The 18,732-nt window shown below is 40.1% G+C and overlaps 2 protein-coding genes across 12 annotated transcripts in view; one reads left to right on the top strand and one right to left on the bottom strand.

The window, feature by feature from the left end:
- Window positions 1-534: 534 nt before the first annotated feature.
- Window positions 535-9,927, top strand: LOC101168402 (ankyrin repeat domain-containing protein 33B-like). The gene is made up of 5 exons (XM_004079132.3): window positions 535-2,153; window positions 4,253-4,382; window positions 8,218-8,358; window positions 8,799-8,962; window positions 9,041-9,927. Exons 1-5 carry the CDS (start codon window positions 1,659-1,661, stop codon window positions 9,695-9,697), a joined length of 1,587 nt encoding a protein of 528 aa, XP_004079180.1. The 5' UTR covers window positions 535-1,658; the 3' UTR covers window positions 9,698-9,927.
- Window positions 9,928-13,077: 3,150 nt separating this feature from the next.
- LOC101168153 (catenin delta-2) overlaps window positions 13,078-18,732 on the bottom strand; it is a 181,499-nt gene continuing 175,844 nt past the window's right edge. For 9 of the 11 annotated variants that reach the window (XM_023964880.1, XM_023964879.1, XM_023964878.1 and 6 more), the window contains 3 exons: window positions 17,395-17,523; window positions 17,046-17,122; window positions 13,078-15,584 (listed from right to left, as the gene is read on the bottom strand). In XM_023964880.1, the coding sequence (XP_023820648.1) occupies window positions 15,321-15,584; window positions 17,046-17,122; window positions 17,395-17,523 (470 nt within the window). In that variant the 3' untranslated portion in view covers window positions 13,078-15,320. The remainder of the gene's footprint in view (window positions 15,585-17,045; window positions 17,123-17,394; window positions 17,524-18,732) is intronic. The other 2 variants (XM_023964881.1, XM_023964886.1) reach the window with 1 other exon arrangement.

The raw sequence follows: 18,732 nt of genomic DNA, 5'->3' as shown, positions 1-18,732 counted from the left end.
AAAATGTCTAAACAAACAGGGTTTTTAATATATAATAATACCATCATTAAATGGTTTTTCAGGGTGAGCTATTTGTTGTAAAGAGATAAAATCATCTACTTGTGTCTTATTTTTATGCACTCTCCAAAGTTCTGTATTTTTAATGATCATATTGTCATCTATGTACTTTGTTGTTGCTACTTATCTCATAAGTTCCAAAAACCACTTGATATAGTGAATATATTTGGCTGAATCCTCTTGGCTTAAAGATATTTGGGTCCTTCTCCTGTAACCTACATTTTATATAAATGTGGTCACGAGGACAGGAGATCCAGGTTAAGCTGGCGGTCTTAAGGCCAGCAGGAAATCAAGCACTGTGGTGAAGTTGGCTTGACCGTTAAGTTACTACAGCAATTCACCCAAATGATAAATGTGTTAACCCTTGTGCTATCTTAGATGACCCCACCCTTACATTGATGTGTTCTCCCTACCATGACAAAGGTGGATAAAGGTGGAAAGATTTCATGTAATCCATGGACACCAGTGAAGATCACAAATCATTGAAGAAAAAAGGTTCAGCGCACTGTCTAGTGGGTCTAGATGACCCCACTCCCAATGTTAAAGTGCCTAGGATAGCACAAGGGTTAATGATGTGGCTACGGGGAAGTCTTAACATATGAAACTCAATCGTGAAAAATGTTTTTCTACGTTATGACCACCATAATAAAAAAAAGTGGTATATAAATATCCTTTTTCTACTCAAAACACTCAAAATCTTTAATACATTTAAAAAAATGCTCGTATTAAATTCCATTATCCTGTGTTATCCTGTGTTTTGAACTATGTTTGGCCTTAATGAAAATGTTTTGTTTTTTTCTTTAACATCAATGGGAACATTAATAAGAGATTCTTTAGGATTGGAAGTTCACCATTTGAACTGCCCCATGATCACCCCCATTTCTTCAGTCCCTGTGCATTTCCACCAGTTCATTTTTGAGGTTTACTGTGGTCTAACAGAAGGGCTGGAGCACAAGAGAGATTTTAAACGGATTATCCTAAGGCAATTCACCAGAAATCTCCTCATCCCATTGCCAGCCATGCTTAAGGATGGTCAAGAGCTTCTTCGCAGGTACACACAGGCTTAGGTGCTCAGTGTCATTAGATTCAAATCCATTCAACAGCCTGAGCTTCTGCTTTTCTTCATCAAGACAACTGTAGCGTAATGTTTGGTCAAGACGTCCAACACTATGGAATTTAAAACGCGGATTTCTGGAACAATAATTCTTCAATGGGATTGACTGGACCTTTGGTGCCATTACACTAAGTGACAAAGAAAAGGATTTTCTGCTTTTTCTTTTTTCAAAACTCGATTCTGTTGGACTTGATAAGGTCAGATCTTATCTCTTCTCCCATTATTGATCACTTCCTCAGTCCAAAGGGGAGTTGCTGGGATTCCAATCAAAACATTATCAACTATGGATTCAGAATAGTCTGCAGTGATCGGTTGCACTCCTCATGGCTTCTGTAATTATACTTGGGAGACTCGTTTCAAAATGGTGGTTAGAATGAGACAGCATATTAGGATTGACTGGTGGACGTAAACCTCTTGTACTCTTTAGAGGTGCACTGACACCCCACCACATATTCTGAAAGGGAAGTGGGGGCAGGGGAAGATTTAAATGGTGTTAATAGAAGAGGAGCAAAGGAAAGAATTAAAGGTTAAAAAGAATGGAGTGGCTGGAGGAGTTGGACATCACGAGGCCATGCACAACGCCAACAGAGTTTCCACGGAAACCACTGTCGTGTGTATCAACACCACAGATGAAGCAGGAAACGAGAGCGAGGTCTCTGGACAAGATGAGGATGAGGAGACTGAAGCCGATTACACACGAAACTACTGGGAAGATGAGGACGATATCTATCAGGAGTTCGAGGAACTGGACTTTGAGGCCTTGCCGGACCGCTCAGATGCACAGAGCATCATATCCGACGATTCCTTTTACCCACCAGACAATTCTTATATTTCTCACATGTACCGCCCTCCGACTCCTGACAGTCCAGAGCCAATCTCCTTTTTCAAAGCCTGCTGCAACAACAATGCCATCATAGTCAAAATTATGATCAGACAAGGGGTGACCGAAGAGGATGTGAAGGAGACAGACAGAAACAGAAGAGTAGGTGTCTAGGTTTAGGATTTTTTCTTTTGATCTAAAATGTTCAGGTAGTCTTTACTTTTCTTACATTAAAAAAAAAAAAAGACCAATTTGTTTTCTTGAAACCTCATTGTGATTGCAGAGTGTTTGTCAGCCATAATGTGCTAAACTTTTAAATCAACCAGAGCCAGAGTATTTTGGGGACATTAACCCTTGTGCTATCTTAGATGACCCCACCCTTACATTGACGTGTTCTCCCTACCATGACAAAGGTGGATAAAGGTGGAAAGATTTCATGTAATCCATGGACACCAGTGAAGATCACAAGTCATTGAAGAAAAAAAGGTTCAGCGCACTGTCTAGTGGGTCTAGATGACCCAACTCCCCATGTTAAAGTGCCTAGTATAGCACAATCAAAGATACTTTACCTTTGATCTGCAAGGTTTCCTCAGTCCGATCCAACAGATAGGAGCCTCCATTTAATCTCAACAACCCAAATGACCTACATAATGCTCCAAGTGGATCGGCAACACACCAGTGACCTGACCGACCTGTGATTTGCTAATGATCCCAAAGCCTGGAAGTCATGCAAAGCTTAAAAAACATCCTGAGGAACTAAAAATAACCTTACATAGTTTATGCTTACTCTGAAACAATGCTTTTTAATTGCTTTATTGTAATAGTAACAATTTTAGCCCATTAAAGTTAGTTAATTTAACTGTCAAGTCCTTCATGTTTACTGTAACAGCAGTTTTTTTAATTAAATCTTAACACATAAGGCTTGTTTAAAGCTTTTGCTGTTAATAGATTTCACAATAACTTTGTTTTGGTGAGATTTTTTTTTTGTTTTACAAATTTCCAATCAAATCTCTGGCCTAAAAAATGATTTACCTTAACCCTTAAATTTTGTGCTATCCTATGACCCCACCCTTACATTGACGTGTTCTCCCTACCATGACAAAGGTGGATAAAGGGGGAAAGATTTCATGTAATCCATGGACACCAGTGAAGATCACAAATCGTTGAAGAAAAAAGGTTCAGCGCACTGTCTAGTGGGTCTAGATGACCCAACTCCCAATGTTAAAGTGCCTAGGATAGCACAAGGGTTACAGCTTGATAAAGGCTTGATATTTTAGGAAATCAATTCTTTTGCAGAGAAAGTCGATGTGTTCTTATGATAGAGCTCAGCACATCAAATGCCTGTAGCAGTCACATCAGGTAATACAGTCAAGACAGCAGATGCATATGTCTGAAGGAGGCTTTGGAGCAGCTGGTTAAGCCTCCATTGACAGATGGGGAGTGTGAACTGGACACAGTGTAAAAAAGCAGATTGCCGTGAGGGCTCAGCTTTCAAAAGAGACTGAATCAGGGCTGAGTAGGCAGAGGAAGCATGTTTGGACTGTGGCAACATTGTGCAAACGCACGTTTTGACTGGGGCAGAATAGAATATCCCACTGAGCCAAACAAGCCTTTTCTAGCCCTTGTGCTATCCTAGGCACTTTAACGTTGGGAGTTGGGTCATCTAGAATAGCACAAGGGTTACGAAAAGGACTTAGATGACTGTAAGAAAAACTTGAGAATTTCTTTACTCATCTCTGTGTTTTTGTGGTCATTTGCTGACGTCTTTTTCAAGGACTTAGACATTTATTTGAGGGGGGAAAAAAAGATGTGACTTTTTTAAACCACAACTCAATTTACACTAATCCGACTCATTGTTGATTTCAATAACCCATCTTTGGATAATTAATTTAGAAAATAAATGTGTAAATATATATGCATGGCGTGCAGCGATCTATTTACGCCGTTTTGAGACAACACTTCACACTTAAGGTGAAAAGCCAGAAAACCTTAGTAAAAGAATTTTAAAACACTGTTTTTAAAGCTATTTTATAGCATCTTGTGACAAAAATGTCAACCATCCACAGTGTAGTCTGACTCATCACGCTTTTATACTTTTATGATCCACATTTTTCTTATAAGGAATGATGATTTTTTATTATTTTTTTTGTTTCTCTAAAAGATAGTACTACCTGAGGTCCAGTTAGGTCCATCAACAACATTGGAGCTTAAAAAACCCAATCAGCTGTACATTTGCTGTTTCCTTTTGTTTTTCCCTTCAGTCGGGTCTCATCGTTGCCTGTTACCATGGATACGTGGATGTGGTCATGGCCCTCTCTCAGTGCCCGTACCTGGATATAAACTGGCAGGACAATGAGGGCAACACTGCTCTGATTACAGCAGCTCAAGCAGGTACAGATTAAATATTAACTTAAAAAAATTGACTTATTTGTAACAAATAAATGTGTCAGAAACATTACATTACTGTGTTTACATACTTATTTAAATCAGCTTTTTTCTACAAAGGGGGAAAAATGACAAAAATTGGCAAACTACAATGAAAAAAAGTTCAAGGTGTAAAAACAAAAGTAAACTTAAGACAAAAACACTTTTCTAAAGTCATTTTCAGCTAATTTTAGATACTTCTAAAAAGGTACATGTGCACAATCAGTTCATTTTTGCTCTTTTTTTTACTTTTAAGCTTTAACTCTGGATGGAGCTACTGTGCAGAAAAAGGCCTGGTTCTTCAGAACAAACAAAATAATAAAAATAACAGCAACGTTTTTTTCATTTCTACTTTTAAAGAAATGGCTAAACTTAACAAATGTAACATTACAAATAAATACAGACAGACTCAAACACAGTTGGAATCATTATTTTTCTTTAATGAAGTCAAAAAGAAATGTTTCGGATTTGTAATAAAACTGTTGCATTGACAAAAAAGGTTATAGTGTGTGGAAAATTATGTTCTTTCTAAAAGAAAAATGGTACCAAGGCTTAGGTCTCTAAAAACTTTTTAATATAACAAGAATTAACTTTCTGAATGTTGAGCACCAGTTAGGTGTTGAGCATAGTGGTGGAGGTATAATGGTTTAGTAACGTTTTTACCTAAAAGTAAAAGTACATTGAGGCCAATTACAGCAGTAAATCTAAAGAAACAAACAGGAAAACCTACAAAATGTAATAAGTCAGATCAAATCTCATTGACATGTAACTGTGCTTTAGAGATTTCACCATTAAGCTAACATTCTCACCAATAATTTAATAATTATCAGATTTTTTTGAGTTACCATTTTTCACAAGTTACCATGTAAACAGAAGTTTCATGTCTTTTATCAGAATTGAGCCAAACATTGGATAACTGAAGCAAAATCAGATATTTGCAAACTTAATATTTGCACAATAATTACAGTAAAACAGTAATAAGTAACAGTATTTCTAACTGTGTTTGAGTCTGCCTGTATTTGTAATATTGCATTTGTTAAGTTTAGCCATTTTTTTAAAATAGAAAAGAAAGACACGCATTTCAATCATAAAAAAAAAACTTGTCTATATAGATAAATTAAGTCTTAATAAATTAGGCAAGTTAAAACTTCCACCCGTCTGTTTTTAGTAAAGATTCCTGCACCATTAGTTAAAGCATTTTCTATGCAAACATGGAATCTACTTGTTCCCATAAAAGGAAAAACACTTTGCTGCCGTCATCCTGTCTTCTGTTTTTTTTCTCTGTGACATATAAATAGGTAAAAAGCAACAAAAGTTTTACATCTCGTTACAGCAAAATTCTAAGTTTGGTTTCTAAATTTGTTTTCTGTCAAATATGTGTAGGAAAACAGTAAATTGTTCCCTGCCTGTTCCCGTGTGGCGTTGGGGGAATTCCGGCTGCCGCTGCTGCTGCGGCGGGGGTCTTTTCACATTCCACCATCCATTTTAGAAGAACATAAACACTCACCTGAGCACAGGTGTTAGCTCACCTTTGCGCTAATAGTTTGCATGATTGAATGAATGAAATATTTCACACTAGTTGGTTTAAAGGCATAGGTATGCGTGTGTGAACACTATCTGTTTTGTGTACATGTTGACATGTGGACATTTTTGCAGCTAGCAGGTGTGTTGATAACATTTGAGTGTGTGTGTGGATAGGCCCCGCCCTTTTTGTACTACATTTGAACCTTACCGTAATGATAAACAACCCCCCCCCCCCCCCCCCCCCCCCTCTCTCTAACATCCCTCTCTCTTCTTCCCTTCTTTCATTTTCCGTCCGGTCCAACACCAAAGATTTACAAACATGGTTGAATTAATAAAGTTAGGCCTCAATTACAAAAGGGGTTTATTCAGTCATGCCTTTAGTTTGTCTCAAGATTAATAACCCCTGTTGTTAAAGTAAAATATGTCCAACACAAGACACATCTGCCTGTCTAGCTGTTGGACAGGACAAGTTAGATAGAGAAAAAAAAATTAAAATACAAATAAAAAAAAACACACAACATCTGTTGGTGTGGTTGTAGCTTGAGCCTGACTTTCTGAGAGAGTGGTCTGGGAGGGGGCAGTTTGGCAATGTCATTCAAGCTATACTTTATAATACATATCTTTGTAGTAAGGTACCCAGTTTAAAAATAAACAAAAATCACAGTTAGGTCTTTGGAGAAAAAACATGTAATTCAGAAAACAAATGGAGGACAATCATTTCATCACAGAAGCTGATGGCAATTGAGAGTCCTAGTGGTTCCAAATAGATAAATCAATGTTATTTTGTGACACTAAAGTAATTTCATAGTGGTGCAACCACATATAACAGACATCAACTAACAAGGATAAATAGTACACTGTGCTGTATGTAGCCAATGAGCACAGACGTGCACTTCATTTTCTGCTTCATTGAAAAGAACATTGATTCTCTTTCATTAAAAAAATATACTGATGTTGGCAGACGGTGAGACCCTACAAGCCTGAATCGGTACGTGTAATTACAAACAAAAAGGAAGCCATGTCTCGACACCAAGAGAGCCAGGCTTCCTTTACATTTATTCTTCTCCCCCATTCACCTCATCACATCTGGGAGGAATTCTTGTGCCATGAGTTGATCTTTTGTGCCTGTGTGACTCATTTTGTTCATGAAGTCACAATAAAGTCAAAAGGTGCTTCAATCAGGGTAATCAGAAGATCGTGATAAGGCAGGGATGACCGGAGTTGTTGTTTGACTCATAACATTTTGTAGCAAATTTGCTATGATTCCCGCCGCCTCTCTTTCTCCACACAGCGAATTCTGTGTTAAGAATTCAGCAAAAGAGAGGCGGCTGACGCGAATTGTCCGAGCCAAGTGCGTTCGGTTCACACCGCCTGACCAAGCTCACTGCCACATGTGAAAGGAGCTACCAGCTACTATTTTTAGCCTGAGCGCCACATGGAGGGGTGATGTTGAGAGATCAAGTTTATTTATTTTGAAAAACTTGACAGAAACATTGGTAATCTCTCTCCTAGAGTTCTGTCCCCAGAATCCATCGCTGTCATCATCTGTCAATCGCGAAAATAAACGCTGTTTTTTGTTTTGTTTTTGTAATTACAAACTTAGAAAAAATGAACTAACACCCCCCCCCCCCCCCCCCCCCCCTGAGTTGTCATGAATCAAATATGCAACCATTGATGAAATGAAATATTTCAGCACCAGTCAATAAAGGGGTTTGTTTATTTGAGGAGTGAGAATGATGATTTAACATGGAAACAATGGAAAAATGCTCACTCTTAGCACCAGCCTCTATGGTCAGTTGCGGTACTGCAACTCTTTTTCACTTCCTGGTTGGTTTCACCCCCATCCCCGCCTGATAAGAGTCACCGCTTGATGTGAACACAGCCTTTGCTTACAGCCCCTCACAATTCCAACACAAATGTAATGACCAATATCAGAGCTATCTAACTGTACATTTTTTAGCCAGATGCCACTTCAGACGAGGAAAACAAAGACGCACATGGATCTACTGGTGTAGAAGTGGATGAATCAGAAAGAAGCAGAGCGGGAAACTTGGGGCCTGCTGTAGTAGCTTCTTCTGATTCTGAAGACTCAGAAATGCAATTTTGATGTTAATATTATAACTATGCAATTTTAACCCTAATTTTCTTTCTTTGTGTCCTCCATCATCAGAAAAGTGCCACAAAAATACAATTTGCAGTGGAATGGGTCTTTAAAGACCATGAATCGGGGTGTCTGGAAACTGTGGAAATCTCATCATGCCTTCTCATCGGGGTTTAGGTCACGTCTTCATTTCCTGCTACCTCCTGAACTACTTCCCTGGTTTGGACATTGAGAGGAGGAACTGTCACGGCTTCACTGCGTTGATGAAGGCTGCCATGCAGGGCAGGCCTGAGTGTGTTAGAGCGCTCCTGCTGGCAGGTATGAAGAACCTAACAGATTGTAAACCTTTCTAAAAGAGTTTTACGTTAAGAAAATGTTAAAGTGTTCCAATAGATTCAAAGTTTCTCTCTAAATCTGAGTTTGGCTTTTGGGAAAGTTTGAGAAGATTGATTTGTTTTTTAAAAGCACTTTAACCCTTGTGCTATCCTAGGCATTTTAACATTGGGAGATGGGTCATCTAGACCCACTCTACAGTGCTCTGAACCTTTTTTCTTCAATGATTTGTGAACCTCACTGGTGTCCATGGATTACATGAAATCTTTCCACATGTGTCCACCTTTGTCATGGTAGGAATAACACATCAATGTAAGGGTGGGGTCATCTAAGATAGCACAAGGGATAACGTGTTGCATTTGAAAGTGGCAGATCAAAAAACACCTTCTTTTTGCATTAAGCCACCTCCACATGTCTTCTTCCAGGAGGGGACATCCGGGCCCGGGACTACGGCCGTCGGATGACACCCAGGGAGTGGGCTCTTTTCACCGGTCGATATGAGACGGCCAAACTGATGGATCAGCTGATGTCAAAGCCCTGCGCCGAGCAGTTTTGTGACTCATTTTCTCTGGAGTGGCCCATGTTAGAGGTTAAGTCATTCTTTTACACCCAAGTTCTAATTAGAATAAATCAAACATTGCTTTTGTAAATCCCACATATTTTGCAGGAATTGGTGAGCAGGGCCCAAGAAAAGAAGAGCTGCTGGGGCAATCTCATCAGACGCCTGCCCTGTTGCTCTTTCAGGTTCTTGATTAACAACAAGGTAAATCCCATAGATAACGGTGTTCTTGACCACATGGTCCGGATTACTACGAGTCTATCCAGCCCCTTCATTGCCACGGCATGCCGTACAGTGTGCCCCAGCAGCCCACCGTGTATCGGGAAGCGGCGTTATGCTGTGCAGGAGATTCTAAGGAGACAAAGGTTGGCGGAGCTGAAGCGCCTCGGCCCAGACCGGCTCAACAACTACAAGAGATTTTTCCAGAACTCGCGGGTTCTCCTCGTTCCCAAAGCAAAGGACCGCAGGGCAAGCCTGCAGCCGCAACTGCTCAGTGAAATGGCTGCAGCCTCCACGGTGGTCATCAGACGAGCCAGCCTCCTGCCGCTCAACATGCTGAGAAGAAGCAGCGTGCGTCCAGGCATCGTGGTGCCAAAGGTGACACTCTGCAAGGCCCCCGACCCGAGCTTCATGCCGGAGAAGGTCAAGCGCAGGGACAACCAGAGTAAGCTGCAGATCCCCAAATGGGATTACAAGATGAAGAAAATACAGAAGAGGCAGGAGGAGGACAGACAAAGAACGTTTTTGTTTACAAGACGAAAGTAAACGGAAGAATAAAAACCAGCAGTTTTATATTTAAGTGTCTTTTTTTTTCAAAAAGTCCTACTGAAGATCCAAGCTTGTCTTTAGAATCTAAACCAAAAAAATTCAATTTTACCTGCTCAAACCCCTGGACAACTTGTTGCCTTGTTTCTAATTCATGATTTGTGTGTATATGATGCTGCAATGATACAAATATCTGTACATAGTAAATATAATTAAAGGAAGAGTCGAGACGACTGTTGTTGTGATTTGGGGCTATACAAATAAAATTGAATTGAATTGAATTGAATGGTAACCACACAAGACTGATTAACCCTTATGCTATCCTATGGGGTCAAGATGACCATTGACGTGTTCTCCCTACCATGACAAAGGTGGATAAAGGTGAAAGATTTCATGTAATCCATAGACACCAGTGAAAATCACAAATCATTGAAGAAAACAGGTTCAGAGCAATGTCTAGTGGGTCTAGATGACCCAACTCCTAATGTTAAAGTGCCTAGGATAGCACAAGGGTTATAAAAATCTTTCATAAGTAAATGACTCTTTCTTATACATCTATTTTGCTACATTTTAAAGCTTTTGCCATCGGGAAAACACAGATTGCTGCATCAGCAGATTATAACCCTTGTGCTGTTTTAGATGACCCCACCCTTACATTAACGTGTTCTCCCTACCATGACAAAGGTGGATAAAGGTGGAAAGATTTCACGTAATCCGTGGACACCAGTGAAGATCACAAATCATTGAAGAAAAAAGGTTCAGTGCACTGTCTAGTGGGTCTAGATGACCCAACTCCCAATGTTAAAGTGCCTAGGATAGCACAAGGGTTACAGCTGTTGACATTATATCTTTACCTGTGGAGCAGCTGTTTTGAGACTGAGAAGGAGGGTCTAAGCTCAGGGATGCCTAGTTTAGTTTAGCCTGTTTAGTTTAACAGTTATTGTTTTTCATAACTGATGTTGTGTTTTGTACAATCAGTGTAATTAGTTGAATTATCATAATGTGTTGTTGAGGGCTGGTTGATCCAGAGGTAGAGTGGAGAATCATAGCTAACATTCAATAAAAAATAGGAAGAAAAAAAATAATAATGCAAAATTAAAAACATAAAAAACTGAAGGCCAGCCCATCTGCTGGACTATTTAAACAGAGAAGCTAATTCTCTCTAAGAGTTCTGATACATCGCCAGTCCCTCCTGGGAGAGGATCCCTCCTTCATGTGGAGGAACATCAAATTGAGGTTTCTTTTTCTTTTTTCCGGGATCTGTTTTTTTTAGGAGTTTCTCCTTGCCGAGAAGGAGGGTCTAAGGACAGGGATGCCCAGTGTAGCCTAGTTTGTTTAGTTTAGTTTAGCCATTACCTATGTAATTCTATGACTTCATGTTCTTTATGATTTCATGTTTACTATACAATTACCGGTGAAGCCCATTGAGATGACTATTGTTGTAATATTGGTGCTATTTAAATGAATTTAGTGAAGGATACATGCAGATGGTTTATGCAGTGCTGCAATAGCTGCTTTGTTAGAATGGGCGGAAAAATGAACTCATAGAGAATCCAAAATAGCAACAAACAAACAAAAAAAAAAGATGGAAAATAGGTTTGAAAAAAGGGAATAGCTGATGAGGTCAAGATTTACATCCTTTTATGAGTGTCTGAGCACTAACAAGACAAGCTGGTTTTCTATTTCTTGCCGTCTTTGTCTCTGGTTAGTATAATTTTGGGCACTTTCACTTCAAAACACACCTTAGTAACGTTAAATCTGCTATTTGAAAGCATCCTTCCCCAGTCAAGATTGTAGGACATCTCCTCTTCCTTTCCTCTGTCACATAATCAGGGGTGGAGATTTGCGGCCAATATTAGCATTATAAAAGATTAGGTAATCATCAATGCACACTTCTGCAAGCCTTCCCAAAGTAATACAAATAACAATAACATTAAATCAAATTAACATTTAATTAAAATAACATGTTGTCATTTGCCACCCTTCCAAAGTCCTCTGCCCCCCCCCAAATAAAACGTTCTAGCTCTGCCACAGCACATCATCGTGTTTCTCCCGTGTTGCCTACATAATATTTGTCAACCAAGAAGAAGAAAAAGTAGGAAACTTAATTTTGGTGGCAGATGTGAGCCAGAACTGTGTAATTCTGAGCTCTTTTACGGATTCATTTTGTAGATCACTTCAAAACATTTAGGGCTGCAGCTCTGAACTCCTAGTTTCATTATTTAGGCCTCTACTTTGTCAATGAGGCACAACTATACTTAACCACTTCGGCCTGTTGGGTCAAAATGGCTCCTTTTTGGACCTATGGTGCAGTTTCCCTAATAACCAGCAGAGGGCAGCCACAAACCTTTACAGGTAAAGATGTTTCAGAGGCCTGCAGGCTTTGAGGTAAAGACAGGAACACACACACACACACACAAGCTCAAATTAGCCCTTGTGCTATCCTAGGCACTTTAAATTTGGGAGTTGGGTCATCTAGACCCACTAGACAGTGCTCTGAACCTTTTTTCTTCAATGATTTGTGATCTTCCCTTGTATCCATGGATTACATGAAATCATTCCACCTTTATTATGGTAGGAATAACACGTCAATGCAAGGGTGGGGTCATCTAAAATAGCACACGGATTATGTAATTAACCTAGTGATGATGCCTGATTTATTTTCCAGCTGTGAGAAAAAATAACTAATGTTTTTGCATTGAAGTTGATGAGAAATTATTATAATTTTGGAGCAGAAGTGATTTGATGCATATTTGCATCAATAGGTGTCAAGAGGTTAAACAGCTGTTATGGTTACAAACACCAACAGCTTGTCTTTCTAGTTAAAGCTCATCAGTAACAAAACACGAGGACCAAGTGCAGTTCATCAGGTAACCACTAGGGGTTACCTGATGAACAATACTGTTGTTTAATATTTGCAGCAAAATAAAAAGTTAATTTTTGTTGTTTTTTATCTCTCCTGGTAGATTTTTTTATTTCCGACAAATGTCCTAAGTTATTAATTGGCATGAACCCCATCATTGTATGACGCAGACTTAAAAAAATAATAGTAAAATTAGTTTTTTTTTTTTTTCATTAACTCAATCCCATCAAATTAGTAACCTATTTAATTACAAGGAATGTCAAAAACTGTCTTAAAATTCGCCCCAAAGAGGCCATTAGTAAACCCAGAGGTCTGCAACTTAAGGGTCCGGAGCCTCTGGCTCCTGGCTCTTTAAGTGTTGAAGGTTGCAGACCCCGTAGTTAACCTGATCCCTTGTTTTGTCCATCTCTATTTTACAATGTTTGAATGCAACATAGTCTCTGTGAAAGAAAAAAAAAAAAAAAAGTTTTACTTAGACTCTTCTGAACAGGAACAAACAACTCATGGAAGGCAGAGGTTCTTTGATGGTCCGTTTATATTTTTTTGGAGCAGATGCAATCTGTTTGAGGCAATAGAAAGATTCACAATTCTCTTTTGCAAACACATTTGGTCTAGCAACAGAATGGTCACTGACTTTTTAAACTTCATACAGGTGTTATAGTCAGGTTTACTGCCTAAGGATCACAAAGACATACAGAACGTTGTCAGTTTCCAGATGCTTACTAACAAATACAGCACATCTGTTTCTTTTTTTTTTAATTCTTTCTTAAAAATTGAGTGTATCTTTGTGGGGAACAGCTGCATTATGAGTTTTCAAGCATCATATGATGACCTCTAGGGCTTTCTACACAGCAGTGGATAGGGGGGAGTCAGGGTCTGTTGTCACCGTCGAGTCTTTCCAGACGACCCAAGCATTCGGGTGTGCAGACTTCGTCATGACCCACACCGTTATGGGTCGGCGTTTCCCGCTTCCAGCAGATTTATGGTTCTTTTGTGATCGAAGCAGCAGAAGGGGGAAACCATTTGGGTTAGAAATACTTCTCATGGTTGTAGCACCGTTTTGGACTGTGACAACGGGAATCCCTGGGCCCTGGTCTACTCTACTGCACATAGCAACAACATTACTACACAAACCTGACAAATTTGGTGTGTCAACCAGAAAATAAGATGTGAACAAACTTTCTACATGTATTGTTTGTTTTTTTCATGAATTTTTTGATTAGCTTTTTTTTTTTAACCAAGTCTTTTCCCATAATGTTGCTGCTATAAGTGACATCCACATCAGCACATAAAAAGTATATATTTATTTATATTTATATAATATATATCCATACTCTATTAACAGATTTGTCTACTGTGAAGTTAGGAATTACCATCTGCCTTTCTCAAATCTTTTGTACCTCAAACATTGATTATTTTACAACACAAAAAATCAACTAATTTTGTACAACTTTCAAGAAAGTGAGGCACCACCTGGCACTATTGTCCCTCTGTATGATTTTCTTTTTTGTCTTTTTTTACTCTAGTGTTGGTGACAGACTTATCTCTTAGTAAAACACCGTTTAGAAAAACCAAAGCATTAACAAACTGGCATCGTTGGCTGAAAACAGCTCAACTTGGACCCTTTTAACGCGCGTGTAGCATCCCTCTCCGCAGCTGAGGGGACGTAACCTTGTTTGGCACGGTTATATACAGGGACAGGTCACTCCAGGGGAGGGTGGCAAGAGCAGAAACAAAGGATCGGTGGTGCTAATGTGGAAAGACAGGCGATAAAACACCAAAGCCTAGAAGAAACACAAAAGGCAAAAAAAAAAAAAGAAGGCGGCGAGCACAGGAAGCCTGACTTTAGCTATTCTGGCAGATTTACCGTCTGTGATGGGCAGTGAAAGGAGCACCGTGAATTCATATTCAGTGTCGACCATCAGAAGCATCTCCACATCTACTATTTTAGTTTTGTAAGTACAGCTGTTTTGTGCATTTGTGTTCCTGGAGGGGATGTTCCGTGAAGGAGGTGTGGTGATGATCCAGCGGCGACAGAAAAAAAAAAAGTGCAATGTACAGTACATAATGCAGCTTCATGTATGTACAGTGTACGTCAATTACTATACAACCGGAATTTTAAAAAAGTAGAAACACAACAACAAATAAAGTAACAACACCAACAACAACCAAAAAAAAAAAAAAGGTTTCCATCTTCCAAATGCTGCAGAGAAACCAAACGTTGAGGTCCTCCAAGTCCTACAGCGTTCCCGCTTGTGCTTCACGTCACTTTACGCCATGATTGTTTACCATAACAGGTCAATCTTTGACACGTTCACTTTGCACTGCAAGACCTAACCTTTGAGTTCCATCCTGTCGTTCATTCAAAACCTTCACGCGCCCGCCTCCTGCTCTGGCTCCTCTCATGGCTCTCTCTTCTATGTTCCTGATCCAAAGGCCCTCAGTGGCTCCAGGTTTTTCTGCCTGCTACATGTTGATCATGAGCCTGGAAAATGTGTTGGTCGGTTTGGTTGGTGGTGCATGCACATGCGTGGCCGCTCCTCCACTTTGCTTCAGCTCTGCTTTCTCTTGCTTTCGTCAAACATCTCTGAATGGAGTGTGTCGTCCTCATGCGTCCTTCCATCCATCCGTCCTCCTGCTATCTATAATGCTACTCAAAAACTACAGGGAGGATGGGGGACCGTTCACTCTTAACCCTGCTCCCAAACTCTGTACAGTCTCCATCAATCCTCATCTTCCTCTTCCGCCCTCATCATCCTCTCAGACCCAAGAATCTGGTGAGGCGGGATAGTGGCTGGTCTCGTAGTTGAGCTCGCTGTAGGGCCTTGAGGCTGAGTAGAAGTCCACATAGTTGCCTGTGGACTTGAGGCCCTGCAGGTGCATGTTCAGTTCACCTTGCGGGGGCCGGCCTCCCGCGTGAAGCTGGTTCTCGTAGAAGGCCTGGTCCTCGTAGTTACCGTTGTCAGGGGGAGGAGGGTTCTGAAAAGGGGGGTAAGGTTCTGATGGCAGGCCTTGAGAAGACACCTGAAAAGAAATGACAACAATTTTTCACAAATGCTAAAAAAACAACAACAATTTTGATCGGCTGACGGTCACATGCAAACTTTAACCGTTTGGATCAAATCTACACGTACTTTAAGAGTCTAAACTTGACTTTCTACTTTCGGTTCTTCCATGACACAGCCGTCATTTGAGCAAACAATGATGCAAACAATGCAGAACAAGTTCAGAAACCTGAACTTTGGTGATGGATTCACATCACGTCAACCACTAACCGACTCAGCTTTGGCCCACGACATGTTGATGAGAGGATGGAGTCCAAAACCAACATGGAGGACAATGTAATCCTTGTCCTCCTGAGCTTTATGCTATTTTCCTTGTTTGAATGGAGAAAGCAATAAAAGCGTTCTATAATTTTATTCTATTTTTTCTCTGACTAATTTGGGACAGCAAGTCGTCAAACTGGGTCACAGAGAGACGGTGGTGCCACTGAAAGCGGCGTCATTCAGTAGACGTTGCAGACACCTTTGTGGAGCTTTTCAACATAAATGAAACCGATCTCTCAGCATCATCCGTGTCTTCCATGCCGCATCGATTTACAGTCAATGCTTCAACGTAGCGTAAACTTTGGACAGTAGCCCCTGGTTGATTACAAAAAAAAAAAAACTTCTAAAAGATGGACTGTAAAACAATTCCAATATTGTGACTTTCTGATGTTAATTCCCTAAAACTGTGTAGTTTCTGGGAAAAAGGAATGAGTTGAAAGAGCTCACAGTGGAGAGCGAAGAACCCAAAATGAGAGCCGTGAAGACATTGTCCCATAAGCACGCCATGTGAATTGATCACCAGACAGAACCCTCGGAGAACCCGCTGCATCAGGATTTTCTACTTTGAAATGAAAGCGCTGATTCTTCTCTACCTAATCAAATTTGGAGCTCCTCATGAAGGGATCAACAAATTATGGATTTATACAATGACAGCATGAACTGATAGTGTACTATTAGCAGGGGGCGGAACTACAAGGGTCAAGGGGGGGAGGGGGGCAGCTGCTCCCCAGCAAAAAAGCTTTCCCCCAAACATGCAACCCCAATATTATTTGATTATTATTCAGAAAGATTAAGAAATCATAAATACAAGCTTCTTTAGCATCGCAACAATAACAAAAGTAACATTTTCAAATGAAACAAAAACAATAATAATATTAAAACTGTAAGACATACATATTTTTAATCCACAGCCTTCCACTACTCTTCCAAAGTATTTTGCCACCCAGCCCCCCCCCCCATATAAAACGTTTTAGCTCCGCCCCTAACTATCAGTATCGGCTGTGGATAATAATCCAGTCTAAGTTTATATGTATTGCACATAAAACAGACCACAGTGTTGTCTAAAAATAAAAAAATGTACAGTACAGACCAAACGTTTGGACTGTACTGTGGGTTCTGTAATTATTAAAGAATTTTCTAAATGTCAGAAAAATATTACCTGATTATACTTTAAATCATCTGTGGGGGACACGTACGCTCCTCTGTGTAGCGTTGAGGAGCCACCGGTGATTTGACCTGCAGAAACATTGGCAATAAATTACAGCTCTTAACCAAAAGGCTTATAATGCAGAGGCATTAATTCTTCAAAGTAATCATTATTGCATTAATACATAATTACTATTTAATTGAAATGAGCAACCTATTACTTCCTAAAACCTTGAGATCTTACTGTTTTATGCGAAAAACACACCAGAACTTTGCTGTTATTTTTATATACACTTTAATTTATTTCGTCATCTAATCTTTAATCATATCTTTGTGGCAGAAATGCATGCAGGAATTCCTACCCATCATGGCGTCCTTCCGGGATGTGTGCTCTCCCTTGTTTCCGTGGTAACCGGCATTACCCGTCGCCTCATAGTCTGCCTTCCTCTCCTTCAACGCCATCATCTCCCTCGGGGAAGCGGGAGCGCTCGCTGCGGGAACAAAAGGCACATGGCTTTAGTCCATCAACACTTTATCAGCGCGCCAAAAAGAAGACGGCGAATAAAAGGAAGGTCAAACACTGACTTCATTGTGGAGGACAGGGAAAATGGTACATATCTGTGTGTCATTGCTGCTGCATTTTCTGACTGTCACACCATGCACTCTGATGCCTACAATTTATTGTAAATAATTTCCTGCTTTGTGGAAGTGCTAATAAGAGCTCAAACTGAGCTATTGGAGATGTCATCAATTTCTGTTTTGACAACGGTGTGGTTTCAAAGTGGACAACATTGAGTCATCCACTTGTTTTGTTACAAACAAAATTACCTTGTGTTTGGTAGTAAGATACGCAGCAAAACCCTGATCAAAAAGTCCCACTCTGATCATCTTTGATCGCGATCTTTTAACGATGATGATGCCGTTTTCTAGGACAGTTTCTGCAGAGTGGCAGTGGTTCTTTAGAAATATCCTTCAGAATTGTGGGCGGGGACAGTAAGCCTACCCCCACTATCCCTCTGTTAACACTCTCTCTCGTACTAGCTTACAGCTCCTCACAACCCCCACCTTACATTATCAGTGCAACAACAATATCGGAGCTATCCAGCCGTACTGTTTTGAGCCAGATGCCAGCTCAGACGAGGAAAACAAAGACGTCTACAAGCGGATGCATCGGAATGGAGCGGAGCAGAGAGCCTGCGTCCCGCTGATTGTTGCTCCTATGTCACAACTACAAGCTTTATCCCGAAGCCTTTTTTCATCTGCTCCTGATTCAAAATGATTTAAATTAAGAAATATTCAGAAATGCAATTTTAAGCTTAATTTTCTTAGTGGGGACCCCTATTTCTTATCATACTGCTTGAGCTACAAATATTAAATTCACGTGATTCAACTTTGAGGAATAAAAGATCAGTGCCTTGTTATGATTTTTGAAGTTTAGTCTCTTTCTGAGCAGCAGAATGACCTCGTTCGGCCGCATGACAGGAGCCAGGAGGAGAGAGCAGACGTCATTGATGGACGCACTAAAACAACCAGTTAGAGCACAAGCCACACCTCAATGACCATATGAAGCCATAAAGTTAGAGCCTACTCCTCCTTTCCAGACCCATGGCTGTGTGTGGAACCAGATGTTTACTCTTTTATCTATTTGTGTTTGTGCAGACAGGGAACGCCCCTGCCGCCAGATAATCTGCCTAATTTTT

The sequence above is a fragment of the Oryzias latipes genome, chromosome 17, assembly GCF_002234675.1.
Source record: "Oryzias latipes chromosome 17, ASM223467v1".
Lineage (NCBI taxonomy): Eukaryota > Metazoa > Chordata > Actinopteri > Beloniformes > Adrianichthyidae > Oryzias > Oryzias latipes.
Note: the sequence above shows the minus strand (reverse complement) of the source record. Positions and strands in the feature narration are given on the sequence as shown.

Bases quoted from the DNA above. Each gene is read 5' to 3' on its own strand.
- LOC101168402 (XM_004079132.3), top strand. From the start codon at position 1,659: ATGGTGTTAATAGAAGAGGAGCAAAGGAAAGAATTAAAGGTTAAAAAG. The intron at 2,154-4,252 runs GTAGGTGTCTAG...TTTTCCCTTCAG, and splicing joins AGACAGACAGAAACAGAAGA to TCGGGTCTCATCGTTGCCTG. The intron at 4,383-8,217 runs GTACAGATTAAA...ATCGGGGTTTAG, and splicing joins GATTACAGCAGCTCAAGCAG to GTCACGTCTTCATTTCCTGC.